This window comes from Nuphar pumila, chromosome 12, assembly GCF_984573655.1.
Source record: "Nuphar pumila chromosome 12, dmNupPumi1.hap1.1, whole genome shotgun sequence".
NCBI lineage: Eukaryota > Viridiplantae > Streptophyta > Magnoliopsida > Nymphaeales > Nymphaeaceae > Nuphar > Nuphar pumila.
In genome coordinates this window covers 37,414,399-37,435,766 of record NC_143260.1, presented here as the reverse complement: position 1 = coordinate 37,435,766, position 21,368 = coordinate 37,414,399, and the positions used below count along the sequence as shown (strand labels likewise).

The window sequence follows — 21,368 nt, the reverse complement described above, 5'->3', positions numbered from 1 at the left end:
TTCATTGTAAATATCATGAAGAATTTTAAAATGTTATGATATCTTTGCTGAGATTCCCCATAGGGGGAAAAATCTTCAAATTTCCCTAGCTAGCATTTGCAAAATATCACCAAATTTTAATTTATTATCAGAATATTGCAGTGCTACCATGATTATATCATGAAATTCTCCAGGTAATATCTCAAAAAGTAAAAAATAATACATTCCATTTCCATACTGTTCTATTTTAAAGTTTCCCTGGATTTTCTAAGAATTTTCATTAAAACTTTCTGGAAGTCACTAGAGACTTCTTGCCAAAAAATTCTAAATAACTTGCAACATCAGTAGGTAAAACTAAATGCATTTCAGAAAGCAAGGGTCCACAATAAGTAGGTAGTACAAGTTAAACCAGGCACATTTTACAAGGCCCCAGAGAACTTGTGGCAGGAAGAGTATTCAGTGAGCTAGTTGGAACAGGCTTTGTAGGTTATCAAGTTCAATGTTTGAAAGTACACATGAGCTTCTATCTTCAACTTGAGAATATAAGAGGCTCTGTTAGCATTTTTTTCTCTGCCAGAGTTGTATTAAATGTAGCCCACAAGGGCTCCGCTCATCTGGTAGGGGCAACTTGTGAACGTCACCAAGTTACAGGACATCATGAGTTTGAAACCCACAGGGGGCGTCCTTTGCCACAAGGTCCAAGCTAGGTGTACTCCCCAGTAGGCAGGGGGAACCTCAAGGGTTGTACAAACTGGAGTTGTATTAAACGCAGAACCAAGATCCCTTTAGTTGGTGGGTTAAAACGAATGTTGCAACTTATCAAGTCTCAACAGAATAAATAACAGGAACAACAAAGATTTCTCATAATCAATTTCTTACCAGTATATTTTCCATTTCTTTCATAGTCATTCAAGAAATGAGATATAACAGTTGTGGGAATCACATATCCAATATTTTCAGCATCAACTGACCTGAAAACCTAAAACAAGGGTGTACATAAGAACTATAGTCATGAGGAAATTTCAAAAAAGAAAACAAAACAAGTGAATTATGTGATACAAGGAAAAATTATTATGTAGCATTTTCATTCAACACAGTTCATCTATTTCATTGTGCAATGATGTTACTTCAACATAATTCTGCAACTAAGTCCAACTGTAGAGAGTTATCTCCCATCACCAACATTCTCTCTCTCTCTCTCACACACACACACACACACATCAATTCTGTGTCATTTTCCTGCAAGTAATATATCATCAATATAGAGGGATAAAATTGTAAATTTACTCCCACTTTTCTTGGCATATACACAGTGGTCTAATTTATTTGCTTCATAACCCAATTTGGTTATAACTTTATGAAATGTCAAATACCACAAACTAGGTGACTGTTTAAGCCCATACAAGGATTTATTCAACTTGTATACTTTATGTTCTTGACCTTCAATTTCAAAGTCTTCTAGTTGTTGCATATGTATGGTCTCTTTTCAGTTCACCATTTAATAAGGTTGTTTTATCCTCCATTTGGTACAAATAAAAATCAAAATAAGCCACTAATGCCAATATTATACGAATTGAAGCCAATTTTGGTACAAGGGAATATGTTTCTTCATAATTTATTTCCTAACGTTGAGAGCAGCCTTTAACCAATCTTGCCTTGAACTTATCAATAGTTTCATCGGTCATAAGTTTCTTTTTAAGAACACACTTACTACCAATTGCCTTACAATACTCATGCAATGTAGTTAATTCTCAAACTTCATTTATTTCTATAAAGTGTAACTCATCCTTCATTGTCTCTACCCAATATTTAGATTCATTTAAGGCAATAACATCACAAAAACTTAAATTATCAAGAGTTTTATCCATGTCCATGGAATAACATAATTCTTCACTCAAGTATAAGCAATAATTATTAATTGATCTATGCACATTTGTCTTTTCTTAAATCTTTTCATTTCCTATATCTTCCGTTGTGTAAAAATGATTTGTAATTTGTACTCCTTTGTGAGTTATGTATTCACGGTATTTTTTTAAAATCTGTATTTCATATCTTTTATGCATTAATGAATTTTTTCTGATAGATGCATTTACTTTCATGAATGTTTTAAGTAATTAATGATTTCTGAACTTATCCTTGAGATATTTTATGCATGCATCTTTCTTTTTGATAATATGCAATTATGATTTATGAACTATGATTCTTTAAAATTATCTATTGAGATAAGACTCTCAATTGACTATTGTATTTGAAATTAATGATTTTTCAAGATTAATTCTTACTTTAAATTATCTTAATTTTTAAAAAAATTTAAATTGCCTTATTAAAATATTTTTTATATATTGTATTTTTGTGTGTTTGGTCATCCTCTCTCTCTCTATATATAAATATAAGTCTAGTTATTTCTAGTTGGCTTGCTCTTTTGTTCTGTTTATAGGTATTGATGTAATTAATGACTCTAGAGAGCTTTCAAGCATATCAAGGAAGATCTAGAAGCCCCTTCAAGAAGTTATATTATGAAAGAACAAGATATCTTGTGTAATGGGATTCCTTTTGTATTTTCAAACTTACAGTGAGTCACTATTATTTTGATAAGCTATTTAATGATAGTCATGCTCAAGATCTTGGAGACTTCTCCATTCCTTTTCATGAGATAAATCGTGACTTCATGCGCAAGATTCAAAAGAAAGAAATTGCAGAGGCTTTGAAGAAAATGAAATCTAGAAGGGCAGTTGGCCCAGATGGTATACCTATCGAGGCTTGGAAATGCTTGGGAGAGAAAGGTTTAGAATGGTTGACAAATCTTTTTAACTTGATTTGGCGAACAAATAAGATGCCTAATGAGTGGAGGAAGAGTACTTTGGTGCCTTTATATAAGAATAAGGGTGATATACAAGATTGCACAAACTATCGTGGTATAAAACTCATGAGTCATACTATGAAACTTTGGGAGAGGGTAATTGAGTCTAGGTTGAGGAAGGTTGTCATGATATCGGAGAATCAATTTGGTTTTATGCCTGGAAGATCAACTATGGAAGCTATACATCTTCTTAGACAACTTATTGAAAGATATAGAGAGAGGAACAAAGATTTGCATATGGTTTTTATTGATTTAGAGAAGGCATACGATAGAGTACCTAGGGACGTTCTCTGGTGGACAATGATGAAGAAAGGTGTTTCTCTCAAGTACATTAGTATTATTAAAGATATGTATGAAGGAGTAGTAACCAATGTCCGCACTTGTGGAGGGGTGACAACCAATTTTCCGATAACGGTTGGGTTACATCAAGGATCTGCTTTAAGCCCTTTTCTATTTGCGATAGTGATGGATGAGCTTACGAGATCAATTCAAGAAAATGTACCGTGGTGTATGTTGTTTGCTGATGATATTGTTTTGATTGATGAGTCTAGAGCTGGGGTTAATGCTAAGTTAGAATTATGGAGACAGACATTGGAAGCTAGAGGTTTTAAGTTGAGTAAGAGTAAGACTGAATATATGGAATGTCGGTTTAGTAAGCAACGAAGTAGTGATGGGAGTGTAGTGAAGCTTGGTGAGCAAGAAATACCGGTGAATGATTATTTCAAATATTTGGGATCCATCATTCAAAAGTATGGAGAAATTGATGGAGATGTAAATCATAGGATAAAGGTTGGGTGGATGAAATGGAAAAGTGCAACTGGAGTGTTGTGCGATCGTAGAATGCCATTGCGGTTGAAGGGAAAGTTTTATAGGACGACTATTAGGCCCGCTTTACTATATGGTACGGAATGTTGGGCTGCCAAGAGACATCATATTCAAAAAATGAGTGTAGCTGAGATGCGAATGCTTAGATGGATGTGTGGAAATACAATAAAAGATAAGATTCGAAACGAGGAGATACGTAAGAAGGTAGGTGTTGCACCCATTGAAAATAAGATGCGAGAGAATCGTTTACGGTGGTTTGGACATATTCGGCGAAGGCCTAATGATGCTCCAGTTAGAAGGTTGGAGAAATGGAAAAATATATTAGTTAAAAGAGGTCGGGGTAGGCCTAGGAAGACTTGGATGGAGATGATAGGAAAGGATATGAATGCTTTGAACCTCACCGAGGACATGGCATTGGATAGAAATGATTGGAGGAAAATGATTCATGTGGAAGACCCAAAATGAATTTCTTTTTTTGGTTCATATCGCTGACCCCAATTGTTTTGGGATGAAGGCGTAGTTGTTGTTGTTGTTGTACAGTGAGTCACTATAAGTTTGATAAGGAATGTTAAGATCAGTGTTGTTAAAATCCCGCCTCAAGTCGTAAAAAGCGCGCCTCACCTTGAGGTGAGGCCCTTTGTGCCTTAAGGTGCATGTCTGAGGCGTAAATGGCAAAAAAATAACAAAAAATGCATTTTTAAAACATTAAAATGCATTATTTATTATTATTTTAAAGGCTTATTTTAATAAAATGCACTTTTTAACATTAAAATAACAAACAAATAGTTTTTTATTAATTAAAAACTTCAAAAAATTATGTCCTTATATCTTATTTTTCAAAACATTTTCAAACTTACGAGTCAAACCTGCTCATGTGTCCTCATGTTGATGACATGTCTTTCTGACATCCGTTGAGATGGATGGTCATCAGTAGTGGAGCTTCATGCTAAGCGGATCGGAGTCCAATCTGAATGCATGTTTGGATCTTACTTGAATGATTCAAATATGGAAATAGTATGCTAGACTTGGATTGAATATTTGACGGTATCAGATCCATTTGCACCCCTAGTCCATAGGATGTTAGGTTGGTAAGTCTAAAACCAAATTGAGCATTGATGGTAGAGAAGATAGTTAGGGTAATGAATATCCTGTGTAGTTTTTCTTGTGGAACTCATTTAGAAAATAAAAACCAATAATTTTTTGTATAATTATGTGATAGGAAAAAGTAATTATGTATAATAATTTTTTCGGTATTTATTTGAGATTTTCTATGTTATTGGTTGTTGCTTTATCAATAAAGCATTTTTTTATTTATTTATATTTTTAGAGATTTTTGAAGTATTTTTAAGTTTTCAAAAAAAAATTTTGAGGTTTTCGCTTTACGCCTCGCCTCAGTTTTTGGTGAAGCGCTTTGCTACGCCTCAACACTTTTCACAACATTGGCTAAGATAAATGTAATCATTTTATGTATATATATGTATGTGTATATATATGTATTTGTATATAATAATATATATAAATATATTATATATACATATATATTGGTTAGTCAACATATGTTGACTAAAGTCAACTTAGATTAACTTCCTCTAGCCATAGGAGAGATTGTCCAACGGCTAGAAGGTAATCCACTTATTCCTTTTTCTCTCCTCCTCTCTCCGTAAATGCATGGGTAAGTGTATGTGTGAGGCTTGAGAGAGTGATGGATAGTTTTTAGGGTTTTGAGTGCTCGAGTGTTTGTAGTGACGTTGTTTGTAATTTTGCATTTTTTTTGTATTATATGGATTTCATGCTTAATGAAATTATTCATTTTATAATTCTTGTGTTCCATTGTTACTTCTATGGTGAGTATATATTCAAATACATTGTATTTTTGGTTTTTGGTATCCATTCCGGAGTGCATCGGGGTTTGTGTCATTTTCATGACACAAGCCATAGGCGGTACATTTGCCACATGGTCCAAATGGATGGTGGATCATCTTCTTGAGAGATCAGTGACAAATAATAAATTACTCAGTCACATGATCAATGTGCCATGACATGGTGTCGCATGGAGGGCTAGCCCCAGTGGATCATATGGAAGGATCTCATCCAGGCCATTAGATAGAAGGACTATCAGCAAATAATATTGAACCAAGATGCAAGCTAAAGAACATGAACTTATTTAATTGTATGCTCAAAACATGACCTTTCCAGTTCAGTCGCAAATGCACACTGGTTTAGACTTTAGAATAGACAGCAGAATACTATTGCCAAAGAAAGATTTATAAGACGGTTCTTCCAAAGTGAATAACATGCATCAACATTAAAGCATATTAGCAGAATATTATATATAAATGAAAGGAAATATATACATACACACATGCATATGCAAGTATGGGTATGTATGTATTGGTCCTTACCTGGAAAGCCACCCCAATGCACTCTCCCTGGTCATTGAATGCAGGACCACCACTATTTCCTATGAGAATGTCAGATACCAAAGGTGTTAGTTGGCATAAGAAAAAAAATCGAAACAGGAAATATTTCAAGCATCAGGCTGCTATATCATAGTATGTAAAAATCAATCACCAACTGTTTAACCTAAGGACTTCAAAAAGCAGAAACATAGAAGGTAAAAAAATCAACTAACCAGCATTGATTGCAGCATCAATTTGGATGCCAAGCAAATCGGTTGCACCATGAGCATATGATGTAATCTTAGGGATCAAAAAGCACTGTCAGTACCTAAAACCTAATATTCAATAAATAAAACATAAACACTCAGAAATCCACTGTGGTACTGTGAAAGCATCAAGGTCATAAAGACATAATATTATGTTTCAATAGAACGAACATAAGATTCTAATAATGGTTCAAGCTTTTATGTTATCAAGATATCACAAATTACACAAACGCTCAAAGTTGGTTAACATGTTGAAGATTAAACTGAGACTGAAACCACTGTCACAGTGTCATGGCCTTTCACAGACTAAATTTGATTTTCAAGGAGACCAAAAGGCAAGAAGCAAAGTCAAGGAATATTTTCTACATGCTGTAAGAATAGGATTCACATGTCAGCCTTAGAGCAGTATGCCACTAAAATAATTAATGAAAACTAAATCATGGAAGGAGCACAAGGAGGAGAATCATGAAAACCTATCGTTCATTAGAACATAAGAGATTACAAATAATGTATATGCTATTAGAGATTCACTAGATATACAAATAACAAAAACCTAAGTCAAGGGCTAAAAGACGCCTCACTATAAAGAATACAACTGAAAACAAGCACAAGAATGTAATCAGCAAATTTAGCAAAAGACAAGATACACTTCACAAACACTAGCAGATCACCTATAGCTATGGGTTAGCACGACATGTTTTACATTGATTAATAAATTTTCTACAAGATCTAGAAGAATGTGGGGCCCACATTATATTTTATTGTGGTTTATGTGTGTGATCGAGCACTAAATGATGAGACTCATGGACGTGATTTAATGCGGTCAATAGACACAATTTTTGGTCCATTACCACTTATTTGTGTCAATGGTTGTAAGTAGGTTTACGAAGATGAAGGTGGATGATAGTATTGAATATTTAAATTATGTTTGCTGTCATTCCGTTTGGCCATCTGTTTGGGAAGCACTGTGGAACTCTAGTATAGTTCCTAACTTCTTCCATCAAGTTCTCAACAAGTGAGCCAAAAACCGGGTATATCCCAGTCAAACGTCAGAGTCTTAGGTACCCCATGCAACCTGACAACCTCCTTAAAGTTCACTCTATTTTTTTATAAATGCTTAGTGAAAAGAATGTTTCTTGATACTGTTAAATTGTATATATATATATATATATATATATATATATATATAAATTCTTTTGATGTATATATTTTTTATTTTTTTATTTTTCCTTTTTATTTTATTGTTCTAGTTCACTTTTGAACTCAGCTCTCCTTTCCCTTCTTTTGTATATAAATAGGGGTGATCCCCTTACATTGTATTCAAGAATGCTTCTTGCATTTTTGTGAGGTTTCATTAATTATTATTTTTACATATTGTGTTTGCCCTTTGTGGCATTTGTGAGTGTGCCCATTAGTGGCCTTTGTGATTGTGCACCTTGTAGCCCTTTAGTGGCATTGTATTTGTGCACACTTCGTTTCATTACATGGTATGAGAGCTTGGATGCTCTTGAATCCTTGAAGATTTCTGCTTCATTTTTCGTGCTTGTGAGAACAAGAAAAGTACCGCTTGCTCTTTGATGATTCAAGTGGTCGTGTGTGTTAGAAAATCACATATATGTGTAAATACTTGAATGTATATTTATATATATTTATATATATACTCTTCGTAATACAAGAGTATGTATATATATAAATATATGTATATAAATATATATTTAAAGTATATACGTATATGACATACTTTTTGTAAAAGTGAATTTTTTATCTTTTCATTTTTTTGTCTTTTTCTTTTTGTATTTTGGTCAATAGTCAAAGGTTGACTAATTGACCAGCTGTTGGGCTGTTCCCAACTGCTCTAATTAGAGCCGTTGGGAGTTGGGAGTAGGCCAACAGCTATTCCTCATCCATTGTACTCTATAAATAAGGAGTTGTTGCTCCCTTTGTAATTCATCTTTGTAGTGAGGTTTCTCCCTCAATAATATTCAGCATTCTTGTGCCTTAGTGCACTTTTTGATATTTGTGCCTTAGATCACTTTGAGTTGCTTTTGCCTTAGTGCATTTGATGAGTGAATGTTCTTGTCAAGTTCTTTTGTAAACTTGATTATTTGTGAAGATTTTCACATGGTATCAGAGCTTGGTTTATAATCACTCTTGAAGGTTGCCTCGTAAAACGTGCATTGGTGGGCTGCCTCGTGAAACGTGTTAGCAATACTTCCTTGGTTTTGGTTCTCTTCCTCTCCTTATTCATCATGGGCGAATTCTTCCCGCACAACACAAGCAACTCCAACCGTCCAACTTTATTCTGCCATTTAAGCTTGATGGAAGCAATTACATCATTTGGGCAGGACATTTGGAGATATTCATAAAAGGTCAAGGTTTGTAGGGATACGTGAGAGGTACTATTCTTGAACCCACTCCTAAAATTAGAATATGTGAAAATGGTGTTAAGACAAGTCTCGAAGAAAAAGACAAAGCAATGGAAGAATACTACAAAAAATTAGATGAATGGGACATGAAAAAAGCAAAGATTCTTTTATGGATGCTAAGTGGAGTTGAGACAAATCCACTTAGACAAAAATTGCCTCAAATCTTTTGTGTTACAAAAAGGCAAATGAAGCATGGGAATATCTTAGAGGTATGTTTATCGAAAAAGATATGGCTCACAAGTATTATCTCCAAAAAAAGGCTAGAAATTTTAAACAAGGAGATAAGAATGTAAGAGATTATTTTATGGAATTATCATCCATATGAACTCAACTTGCTCAATTTGAACCCAAATGGGAAGGTAAGTGTATTGAAATGAGAATAGTTCAAGTTGAAGAAGATAGACTCTTTGCTTTTCTTTATGGATTGAGACCCGAGTTTAAACAAACTAGGGCTTCCTTGCTAGCATCTGTTAAACTATGTATCGATATTTGTAATCTTATATATATATATATATATTTTTTTTTCTTATCCACCCGAAAAGGGTATTTCTGTAAATTCCTGTTTTACGCATATTCCATTTTGAAATATGCTTGTAACCTTTCTTTTTTATTTTATTTTTTTCTTTTTTCTTTTTTGTTTTTTTTTGTATTTTGTTCCACATAGGGAGGCTCCCCAAAGAGTCGTTGGGGAGCCTCCAACGATCACATATGTGACCGTTGAGGAGCCTCCAACGGTCACATATGTGACCGTTGGGGGCTCCCAACGACTCTCTTGGGAGCCCCCTATGTGGCTCCTTTGCTTTCTTATAAATAGGGGATTCCCCCTCTTGTATTCTTATGGCTTTGAGTCAAAGCCCAAGTGCTCAATAAAGTGATTCCAATATTTTTTATGCCGTTGTGCATTTGTGAGATTTTGTGAGTTGTGCTTTTGTGCACAAGTGTTCTAAGGTGTTCTTATTGTGCATGTGTGCCGAGTTTATTATAAAAAATATTAAGGTCTTGATCTTAGTATCTTGTTGGAGATACTTTTACAGCATCCTCATTGCCTCCTCCTATTCATGAGATTCTCACTAAACTTAGTAGAGAAGAGACTCGACTAAACATGAGTAAGAATGATAGTGTGCTTGCTACTTCTAGTAATGGTCAAGAAGAGGATTGCGCACTTGCCGCCTCCAAACCGGGACATTATATCAAGCCATATAGACCTCCTCATTTTAATAAGAATAAAGGAGAATAAAAAATTATTTGTCATAACTGTCATCAGCCTGGCCATATTAGGCCTCAATGTCTTAAATTCAAAAAGGACTATAGTGTTAAATCATATGTATTAATACATATATATATATATATATATATATACTATAATACTCGATAGGGGTATTATAGTCTTTTCATAGTTGTTTTATTAAACAACTATATTCTTTTTTTTGTTTTATTTTATTTCTTTATTTCTTTTTTATTTTGTATTTCATGCCAAAGAAGGGCCCCACAATAGAGCCGTTGGGGCCCCCAACGGTCACAAATGTGATCGTTGGGGGCTCCCAACGACTCTTTGGGAGCCCCCTTTTGGCCTCCTTTTTTTAATCCCTTTGTGTGTATAAATAGGGGTGAAACCCCTTGTATTTTTTTGAAGCCTTAGTGCTGTCTTTCAATAAAGTGATTTTATATTTTTAGTTTGTGCTTTTCTTAAAGCTTGTGTATGTATTGTTCCATAGTGGACTTGGCTATTATTCCCTTTGTGTATTTGTCCATTGTTGGACATTGTGAATGCTTTTAACATTCATTATCTTTCCGCATACTTCGTTACATGGTATCAGAGTCATTCGGTTCATAGAAGAAAAGGCATGATATTCATCTTTACATTCATTGTCTCTATTCTTCACACACCTTGGTGGCATCATGAAATCCAAAATCGACCTATCCTTCAAGCTCAATGGAAAGAACTACATGATGTGGGCATCGGCAATGGAGAACAACCTGAAAGGCAAGAAACTTTGGGGTTATGTAATGGGTTTTATTTCAAAACCTCAATTAGAGCTCACCAAGATTGAAGGAGACCAAGAAAAGGCTCTTGAGGGAGATGTTCGCCTCAAAGCCATTGAAGACCATGAAAGGAAAGTTGAAGATTGGAAAAGCAATCACGCCAAGATCCTTGCTTGGTTCATGAACAATGTTGAACTCAAGGTATCTGCAAATATAGCTAAATTCCGCCGAGCCAATAAGGCTTGGTTCTTTATGAAGGGTACGTATACCCAAAAAAAGACCTTGCAAGAACATATTTTTTGCAAGAAAAAATTAGAACCACCAAACAAGGTGATTCGAGTATACAAGATTACTATAGTGCATTAAATCCATTATGAGACGAGTTGGCTCTTTTAGAGCCCAAATGGGTTGCTATGGAGAATGTTGAACTAAGACAAAAACAAATGGAACAAGATCGATTGCTCCAATTTTTGTTTGGACTATGTCCTGAATTTGAGCAAGTGAGGTCATCACTTCTCCATAGATCTATTTTTCCTCCAATAGAAGATGCCATAGCCGAAATCACACAAGAGGAAACTAGGCTTGGCATGAGTAAGAACATTGATGAAGTACTTGCCGTATCCAAACCTGGCAATAATGTCAAAACCTATAAACCACCCTTCTTTGGAAAACAAGGAAACTATAGTGGAGGAAGAAAGATGATTGTATGTCATCATTGCTATGAGTTGGGTCACATTAAACTCGCTTGCTCGAAGCTAAATGGAACATTCAAGCCTAAGGTGGCTTTCCTTGAAGAATCCACCACCAAAGAAGATGAAGGCAAGAGCGACGACCTCAAAAAAACTCTTGGTCAAATCTCTATGGTTCTACAACAAATTCTCAAAGCCACTTCCTCCACATCGGGTGCGGCCATTGCATCTAGTTCGTCTCCCGGTACGTATTCTTGGATCTTAGACTCCGGAGCATCTTTTTCAAATGACCCCACATGAGAATGCATTAACCGATGTATGCACCAATTCAAAAAGTTTGTGTGTTTCCACAGTCGATGGAACCTTTTTAAAAATCACAAATATTGGAACACTTAACTCTAAAAATTCTCAAAATCTTTTTGTTCCAAAACTAAATTTAAATATTTTTTCAGTTTCCCAAATCGCCGACCATGGATGTGAAATATCTTTCTCATCTAATGGTTGCTTTGTTTATACCCGAAGAGAACAAGAAAGGCCTATTAGTGCCTTGGAGAAAATTTCTCAACTTACCGAATCTTTAGAAGAAACCCTTGTTAGGAGATCTTCTAGAGAATCAATTTCACCCAATAGGTTTGGGTCATATGAGTCCCTTACGCCTAATTATCGAGCTTGTCTGATAATACTACATTTATATTATGAACCTGCTCACTATAATCAAGCCAAAACTATACCACATTGGGTTGAAGTCATGAAGATATAATTAGATGCCTTGAAAAAGGCCAATACTTGGGAAATAGTCAAACTACCTTCACATAAAAAACCTATTTGATGCCGATAGGTCTTTAAGGTTAAAATCAAAAGCGATGGATTCTTAGAAAGATATAAAGCCAGATTAGTGGTCAAGGGATATTCGCAAGAATATGAAATTGACTACGAGGAAACATTCGCTCTTATAACCAGAATGACAAGTATTAGAACCTTAATAGTTGTCGCATCAACCAAAAAATGGCCTATATATCAACTCGATGTGAAAAATACATTTTTAAATGAAAATCTAAATGAAGAAGTATATATGGATCTGCCACCCGGAGTTAACATTGGACAAGGTCAAACCCTTAAACTTTTAAAAACTTTATATGGTCTTAAACAAGCCCCCAAGGTTTGGTATGATTGATTTAGTGATATCATGATTAAATTGGGATTTTGTTCCACTTATACTGACACTGCTCTTTTTGTGAAAAGTGTAGGAACAAATATTGTTATCTTATTACTTTATGTTGATGACATGATTATCACAGGAAATGATCAAAATAGTATTGTTAATGTTAAAAATATGCTAAAAGATAGCTTTGACATGTCTGACTTAGGTTTTTTTAGATATTTTCTTGGCATTGAAGTTGCATATTCTCCCTGAGGATATATTCTGTCACAGATGAAGCTTGCTGCAGATATATGTACTAAGTCTCGCATTTCAAATGATAAAAAGGTAGAAACTCCAGAAGTAATAAATGCAAAATTAAGGTTGGAGGATGGGGTTCTTCTAGACGATCCCAAACACTACAGACAACTTATTAGATCTTTCACATATCTGACTATCACCAGACCTGACATCGCTCACGTTGTTCACTCTGCTAGCCAATTTCAGCATGCTCCTACAACTGTGCATATGAATGTCGTGCTCCGGGTCATCCAATACTTCAAGAACACCATAACTAAAAGACTATTTTTATCCTCATCTTCTTTATTAAATTTACTTGCTTATACTGATGCAGATTGGAGAGGTAACCCCAATAATAGAATTTCAACTACTGGCTTTTGTATCTTTTTAGGAGATTCTTTAATTGCTTGAAGATGCAAGAAGCAACATAAAGTCTCCCTATCCTCTACTGAAGTTGAATACCGAGCTATGACAACCACTACAATGAAACTTGTTTGGCTTCAAAGTCTTCTCAAAGATATTGGGGTTGACATTAATGGAGCTTCAAAGCTTTGTTGTGACAACAAAAGTGTCATTTATATTGCCAGCAATCACACCTTCCATGAACGGACCAAACATATCGAAATGGACTGCCACTATGTTCGTGATGAGTATCTACGTGAAACAATTACACTGCCATATGTCACATCAGAATATCAGTTAGTGAATTTTTTCACTAAAGCACTTCTTGCTCCACGCTTCATGTTTCTCCTTGGCAAACTTTCGGTCATCTTTCCATAAAGTTTGAGGGGGGTGTTAAATCATATGTATTACTATATATATATATAATACCCGATAGGGGTATTATAGTCTTTTCATAGTTATTTTATTAAACAACTATATTCTTTTTTTTGTTTTATTTTAGTTTTTTTCTTTTTTGTTTTTTTTATTTTGTATTTCACACCCAAGAGGGGCCCCATAATAGAGTCGTTGGGGCCCCCAACGGTCACAAATATGACTGTTGGGGGCTCTCAGCGACTCTTTGGGAGCCCTCTTTTGGCCTCCTTTTTGAATCCCTTTATGTGTATAAATAGGGGTGAAACCCCTTGTATTTTTTTGAAGCCTTAGTGCGCTCTTTCAATAAAGTGATTTTATATTTTTAGTTTGTGCTTTTCTTAAAGCTTGTGTATGTATTGTTCCATAGTGGACTTTGCTATTATTCCCTTTGTGTATTTGTCCATTGTTGGACATTGTGAATGCTTTTAGCATTCTTTCTTTCCACATACTTCGTTACATATAAATCTTAAAAAAAAAACGTGATGCCGCGGCTCTATCGAAACAAGACGAGGATACTCTGAATCTCAAAGATCTTACCAAATCATTATCCCAATTGACGGAGGCATTACAACCATTACTTAAAAGATCTACCTCAAGAGCAGCCATTGCATCATTTTCTAATCCTGGTATGTGTTATTGACTTCTTGATTCATGAGCTTCATTTTATATGACCCCACACAAGTCTATTTTATCTGAATGTCAATCTAATTCAAATGCATCATTTGTTTCCACTGCCGATGGTACTTCCTTGAAAATAGAGGGTGTTGAAATTTTTAAAAATGATTTGTCAAAACACAAGTTTTATATTAAAAAAGTAAGACTTATACCAAAACTTCACCTAAATTTACTTTCTGTCTCTTAAATCTTGAATCATGGATGTGATATCATATTCTCATCAAATAAATGTTGGGTGAAGGATCGTCGGTCCAAAAAATTGATTGGGGAAGATTCTAAGCAAGAAGATCTTTATTATATGATTTTTTTTTGTATTCCAAAGGAATCATTTTGTAATATTGCCCAAACAAAAGATATAAAAATTTGGCATCATAGACTTGGCATCTAAATATAAGGAAATTAAATTTTGTACTCATTAGTAAGGATCTTTGCAAAGATAATTTTGAATGTAAATAATGTTTACTTAAAAAAATGACATCCTTGCCTTATGGACAAAGAACTTCTTACTCTTTAATGCCTTTTGAATTGGTTCATTCAGATGTGTGGAGTCCTGTTCTGGTAGTTTCTAAAGGAGGATTCTCCTACTATGTTGTATTTGTAGATGATTTCACTAGATATTGTTGGATTTATTTCCTTAAGTTTAAGTCTGATGTATTTGCAACCTTCAAAACTTTTCATAACATAATTAAAAATCAATTTGAAAGTAAGATCAAAATCCTCAGAACTGACTCTGGGGGAAAATATTTGTTAAATGAGTTTAAACAATTTTTAGAAAATGAAGGAATTTTGCATCAAAGATCGTGCCCTAGAACTCCACAACAAAATGAGATTTCAAAGAGAAAACATAGACATATTATAGAAACTACAAGGATACTACTTATTCCTAAAAATATTCCTAAAATTTGTTGGCCTGAAGTTGCTTTAACCTCAGTATATCTCATAAATAGGATGCCTTAAAAAACTGTTCAATACAATTTTTTTTGAAAAACTATTCAAATACCAACCTGATTATCAAAGACGGAGAATCTTTGGCTGCAAATGTTATGTCTTAAATGATAAAGGAGACAAATTATCTTTAAGGCCACCCCCTGTGTGTTCATTGGTTATTTTGAAACACAAAAAGGGTTTAAATGTTACGACAACAAAAATGATAAATTCTTTGTTTCAAGGAATGTTAACTTTGTTGAAAGTGAAAATGGATTTGAAGGAAATATGTCTCAAGACATAAATTTTGACTACTTATTTGAACTATTGTCTAATGATGAAAATACTTATGTAGAACCCTCTATTGAGAATAGAACAACAGTTAAACCAATAATATACACTAGAAGAAATAGAAATATATTCGGTGAAAGTATAAATCAAGGTAACCATGAAGCATTAGAAATTCCCTCTGAACAAATCACTATTCGTAGATCTGAACAAACCTTAAGAATTCCAAATAGATTTGTGTCTTATGACTCATTTTCTCCAAAACATAGAGCATGTCTTATAGGTATTCATTCATATTTTGAGCTCTCATGTTACAATGAAGCAAAAAATTTACCAGAATGAGTAAAAACTATGCATATAGAACTAGACGCTCTTGAAGGAGCTAACACTTAGAAAATTCTAAATTTACCCATCGAAAAGAAAACCATAGGTTGTAGATGGGTTTTTAAAGTTAAGACAAGAAGCGATAGATCATTGGAAAGACATAAAGCCAGGTTAGTTGCCAAAGGTTATTCTCAAGAATACAAAGTAGATTACGAAGAAACCTTTGCTTTTGTTGTCAAGACGACTACTGTTCAAATTCTTGTGGCCATTATAGCTATTAAAAATTGAAAGATATTTCAAATGGATGTTAAAACTGTCTTTTTAAATGAGAATCTCAATGAAGAAGTATACATGGATGTTCCACCTGGATTGATAGTCCCTTCAAGAAAAATACTTAAATTAAGAAAGGCATTGTATGGTCTCAAACAAGCACCTAAAGCTTGGTTTGACACTTTCAACAATGTTATTACAAGATATGGCTTTAAACCATGCTATACTGACACAACTTTATTTATCAAGAATTCGTCTGTAGGTATTATAATTTTACTTCTATATGTTGATTACAAGTAGTGACAAAGAAGGAATCAAGAAAGTAAAACAATTTTTTAAAAAATCTTTTGAGATGACTGATCTTGGGTTCCTAACATACTTTCTTGGTATTAAAGTATCATATTCTAACAGAGGATATATATTGTCACAAACAAAATTTGCTTTAGATATCATTGACAGGTCAGGATTATCATATGACAAAGTCGTTGACACTCCAGAGATTGTCGGAATGAAGATGCGAGCTGATGATGGAGTTCCTTTGGACAATCCTTCAGACAACTCGTGGGATCTCTCATGTATTTAAGTATTATAAGACCAGACATAGCTCATGTTGTACATATAGCCAGTCAATTTCAACATGCTCCAACATCAACTCATATGAGTGCAATAATAAGAATTATCAAATACATCATAGGCACAATAAATAAGAGAGTTTTTTTATCCTCTTCTTCCTCATTAAATCTTATTGCATACTCCGATGATGATTGGGGAGGGGATCCAAATAATAGATGCTCAACAACTGGCTTTTGCGTGTTTCTAGGTGAATCCTTGATTTCATAAAAGTGCAAGAAACAACAAAAGGTGTCACTTGTTAAAATGTACTTCATATATATATATATATTACATCAATACCTTATAGGGGTATTTTTGTAATTTCACATAGTTGTTTTAGAAATTTTTTATTTTTTGTTAAAATGTAATTTCTTTTTTTATTTTTTAGTTTTCTATTTTGTATTTTTTAGGAACCAAAAGGGGCTCCAACCATAGAGTCGTTGGAGCCCCCAACGGTCACAAATGTGACCGTTGGGGGCTCCCAACGACTCCATGAGCCCCCCCTTTTGGGCTCTCCTTTTGAGGCCCTTGGCCCTCCTTTTCTTTCCACTCCCTCTTGTATAAATAGGGGTGAACCCCTTCTATATTTGTATTCTTGAGAGTGAGATCCTCACTTCTCCATAGATCTTTTTGGGCTACGTCCCGAATTTGAGCAAGTGAGATCCTCACTTCTCCATAGATCTATATTTCCTCCAATTGAGGATGCCATTGTTGAAATCACTCAAGAGGAGACAAGGCTTGGCATGAGTAAACATGTTGATGAAGTGCTTGCTGTATCCAAACCCGGTAACAATGTAAGAACATATAAACCTCCTCATTTTGGGAAACAAGGAAACTATAATGGAAGAAGAAAAATGATTGTTTGTCATCATTGCCATGAGCCGGGTCACATCAAACCCGCTTGCCCAAAGCTTAATGGAACTTTCAAGCCTAAGGTGGCCTCTCTTGAAGAAACTACCACCAAAGAAGATGAAGGCAAGAATAATGACCTCAAAGAGACTCTTGGGCAAATATCTATGGCTCTCCAACAAATTCTAAAAGCTTCTTCCTCCACATCGGGTGCGGCTATTGCTTCTACATCATCACCCGGTATGTATTCTTGGATCCTTGACTCCGGAGCCTCTTTTCATATGACCCCCCATGAAAATGCACTTGTTGATGTTTGCACCAATTCAAAGGGTTCTTGTGTCTCTACGTCCGATGGAACCTTTTTAAAAATTTCAAGTATGGGCTCTTTTAAAGATTCTCAAAATTTTTGTGTTCCAAAAGTAAGAGTTGTTCCCAAACTAAATTTAAACCTTTTTTCGGTCTCCCAAATTGCCGACCATGGATGTGAAATATCTTTCTCATCTAATGGTTGCTTTGTGCAGAATCTCCGGTCCGGGAAGCGGATTGGGCTAGGTCATAGGAAGGGAGACCTCTACTATATGGACCATCTCGATCTTCCTACAAATTATTTTTGTTTTTATGTCCAATGAAAAAATATGGAAACTTGGCATAAAAGACTTGGTCATTCAAGTTATTCCAAAATGTATCTTTTTCCCTTTGGAAACAAATTTTGTAAGAAAAAAGAAATTAGTTGGTATTTTTGGAAAAATGAAGTCTATTCCATTTCCAACTAGAACTTTTCTTTCGTCAAGACCTTTTGAATTGGTGCATTCGGATATTTGGGGGCCTTCTTCGGTTATGTCTAAAGGGGGCTATTCTTATTATGTTACTTTTATTGATGACTTTACTCGGTATGTTTGGATTTATTTTCTTAGTCATAAGTCGGAAGTATCTACTTTCTTTAAAGATTTTCATAGAAAAATTCAAAATCAATTCCAAAGTAACATATCTACTTTGAGAACCGATTCTGGTGGTGAATATTTATCTCACGAATTTCAAAACTATTTAACATAAAATGGAATTTGTCATAAAAAATCATGTCCTAGGACCCCTCAACAAAATGGCCTAGCAGAAAGGAAACATAGGCACATTGTAGAAACTGCTAGAACATTACTTGTTTCTAGAAATATTCCAAAGAAGTTTTGGGCCGAAGTCGTTCTAACCGCAACTTATCTAATCAATAGAATGCCCTCTTCTAAATTAAAAAATGCTTCTCCCTATGAAAAGCTCTTTAAACTTTCACCCGATTTCAATCGTCTTCGTATTTTTTGTTGCAAATGCTTTGTCCTATTGCATAAAAGAGATAAGTTGTCTCCAAAAGCAATTGAATGTGTTTTTCTAGGATATGGTGAAAATAATAAAGGGTATAGATGTTATGATTTTAAAAATGATAAACTATATGTTTCAAAAGATGTAACATTTCTAGAAGAAGAGAATGGTTTTGATAAAATAGAAGAAACAAATGAAATTGATTACATATTTTTATATGATCTTATTGATGACATACAAAAAGATTCCCTTGAAAGCATAGAAGATACATGTGAGGCGTCCAATCTTGATATAATACCCTCAAATGATAATAATGCAAATATGAATGTTTACTGAAGAAGAAATCAAAAAAACCCTATTAGTGCTCTCGAAAAATACTCTCAAATTTCTGAGTCTACTGAGGAACCACAAGTTAGACATTCTTCTAGAATATCAATACCCCCAAATAGGTTTGTATCCTATGATTCCTTAACGCCCAATTATCGAGCATGTTTAATAACCCTACATTCTTATTTTGAACCCGCTCACTATAATCAAGCTAAATCTATACCACATTGGGTTGAAGCAATGCAAGTTGAACTAAATGCACTAAAAAAGGCTAATACTTGAGAAATAGTTAATCTACCCCCACACAAAAAAACTATTGGGTGTCGCTGGGTCTTTAAAGTCAAAACTAAAAGCGATGACTCTTTAAAACGATATAAAGCTAGGTTAGTCGCTAAGGGATACTCACAAGAATATGAAATTGATTATGAAGAAACATTCGCTCCCGTAGCTCGAAAGACCAGTGTCAGGACTTTAATAGTTGTCGCATCAACCAAAAAATGGCCTATTTATCAACTTGATGTAAAAAAATACCTTTTTAAATGGAAGTTTAAGTGAAGAAGTTTACATGGATCCACCACTCGGAATTAATATTGAGCAAGGTCAAACTCTTCGGCTTTTAAAAGCATTGTATGGCCTTAAACAAGCCCCTAAGGCTTGATATGATCGTTTCAATGATATCATGATAAAATTAGGATTTCACTCTTGTTATACTGACACTGCTCTTTTTGTTAAAAATGCAGGTACTAGTATCGTAATATTGTTATTTTATGTTGATGATATGATTATCACTGGGAATGATCAAAATAGTATCATTGATGTTAAAAATATGTTAAAAACTATGTCACAGGGATTCGGCTAGCAGGGTGCCGCACCCGCATCGACGCGACACGACGCGGGTGCGGGTGCGGCACCGGGTGCGGTCAACCCGATCCTGGGTGCGTTGACCGCACCCAGGATCATTTAGGTCCATTTTTTTTTTGGATTTTTTTTTTAAAAATTTGCCCTATGCTGCGAATTTTTTTTAAAAAAAAAAATATGCTGACAGCAGCTGTCAGCTGCTCGATTTTTTTTTTTAAAAAGCAGCTGCTGACAGCAGTAGCTGTCAGCTGCTCAATTTTTTTTTAAAAAAAGCAGTTGTCTGTCAGCTGCTGACAGCAGCTGACAGCTGATCTTTTTTTCGTAAGGGAGGGGAACCCCGACCCCCTATATATATATATATATATATATATTGACATTTTTGCCCCTGCCGCACCCCCGCACCCGGGTTTTTTGGAAGTGCCGAATCCTCTCACCCGCACCCATGTGACATAGGTTAAAAAATAATTTTGATATATCTGATTTAGGTTTTCTTAGATACTTTCTTAGAATTGAAGTTGCATATTCTTCTCGAGGATATATTTTGTCACAGATGAAGCTTGTTGCAGATATATGTTCTAAATCTGGGATTTCTGATGATAAGAAAGTAGAGACTCCTGAGGTTATTAATGCCAAATTACGGTTGGAGGATGAGGTTCTTCTGGAAGATCCCACACCCTACAGACAACTCATTGGGTCTCTCACCTATTTAACCATCACCAGACCGGATATCACCCATGCAGTTCACTCAGTTAGTCAATTTCAGCATGCTCCTACAACTGTGCATATGAGTGTTGTTCTTCGGATCATCCGTTACATTCGAAACATCATCAATAAAGGGCTATTTCTATAATCCTATTCTTCCTTGAATCTTCTTGCTTATACTGATGCAGATTGGGGAGGTAATCCTAATGATCGAGTCTCAACTACTGGTTTTTGTGTCTTTTTAGGGGACTCTTTGATTGTCTGGCGATGCAAGAAGCAGCAGAAAGTTTCACTATCATCTATTGAAGCTGAGTATCGAGCTATGGCAACCACAACAATGGAACTTGTATGGCTTCGCAGTCTGCTTAAAGACATGGGGGTTGATATTACCGAAGCTTCAAAATTATGTTGCGACAACAAGAGTGTCATCTATATTGCAAGCAATCATACCTTCCATGAGCGTACCAAACATATCGAAATGGATTGCCACTATGTTCGTGACGAATACTTACGAGGAACAATTGCTCTACTATATGTCACTTCAGAATAT

At 34.9% G+C, this 21,368-nt stretch overlaps 1 protein-coding gene across 1 annotated transcript in view; it reads right to left on the bottom strand.

Moving 5' to 3' along the window:
- The window catches only part of LOC149820725 (protease Do-like 2, chloroplastic), a 142,831-nt gene that overhangs the window by 37,978 nt on the left and 83,485 nt on the right, over positions 1 to 21,368 (bottom strand). Inside the window, exons 9-11 of the mRNA XM_089983881.1 lie at positions 6,297 to 6,363; positions 6,067 to 6,125; positions 859 to 958 (exon numbers count right to left, since the gene is read on the bottom strand). Coding sequence (XP_089840007.1) covers positions 859 to 958; positions 6,067 to 6,125; positions 6,297 to 6,363 — 226 coding nt within the window. The remainder of the gene's footprint in view (positions 1 to 858; positions 959 to 6,066; positions 6,126 to 6,296; positions 6,364 to 21,368) is intronic.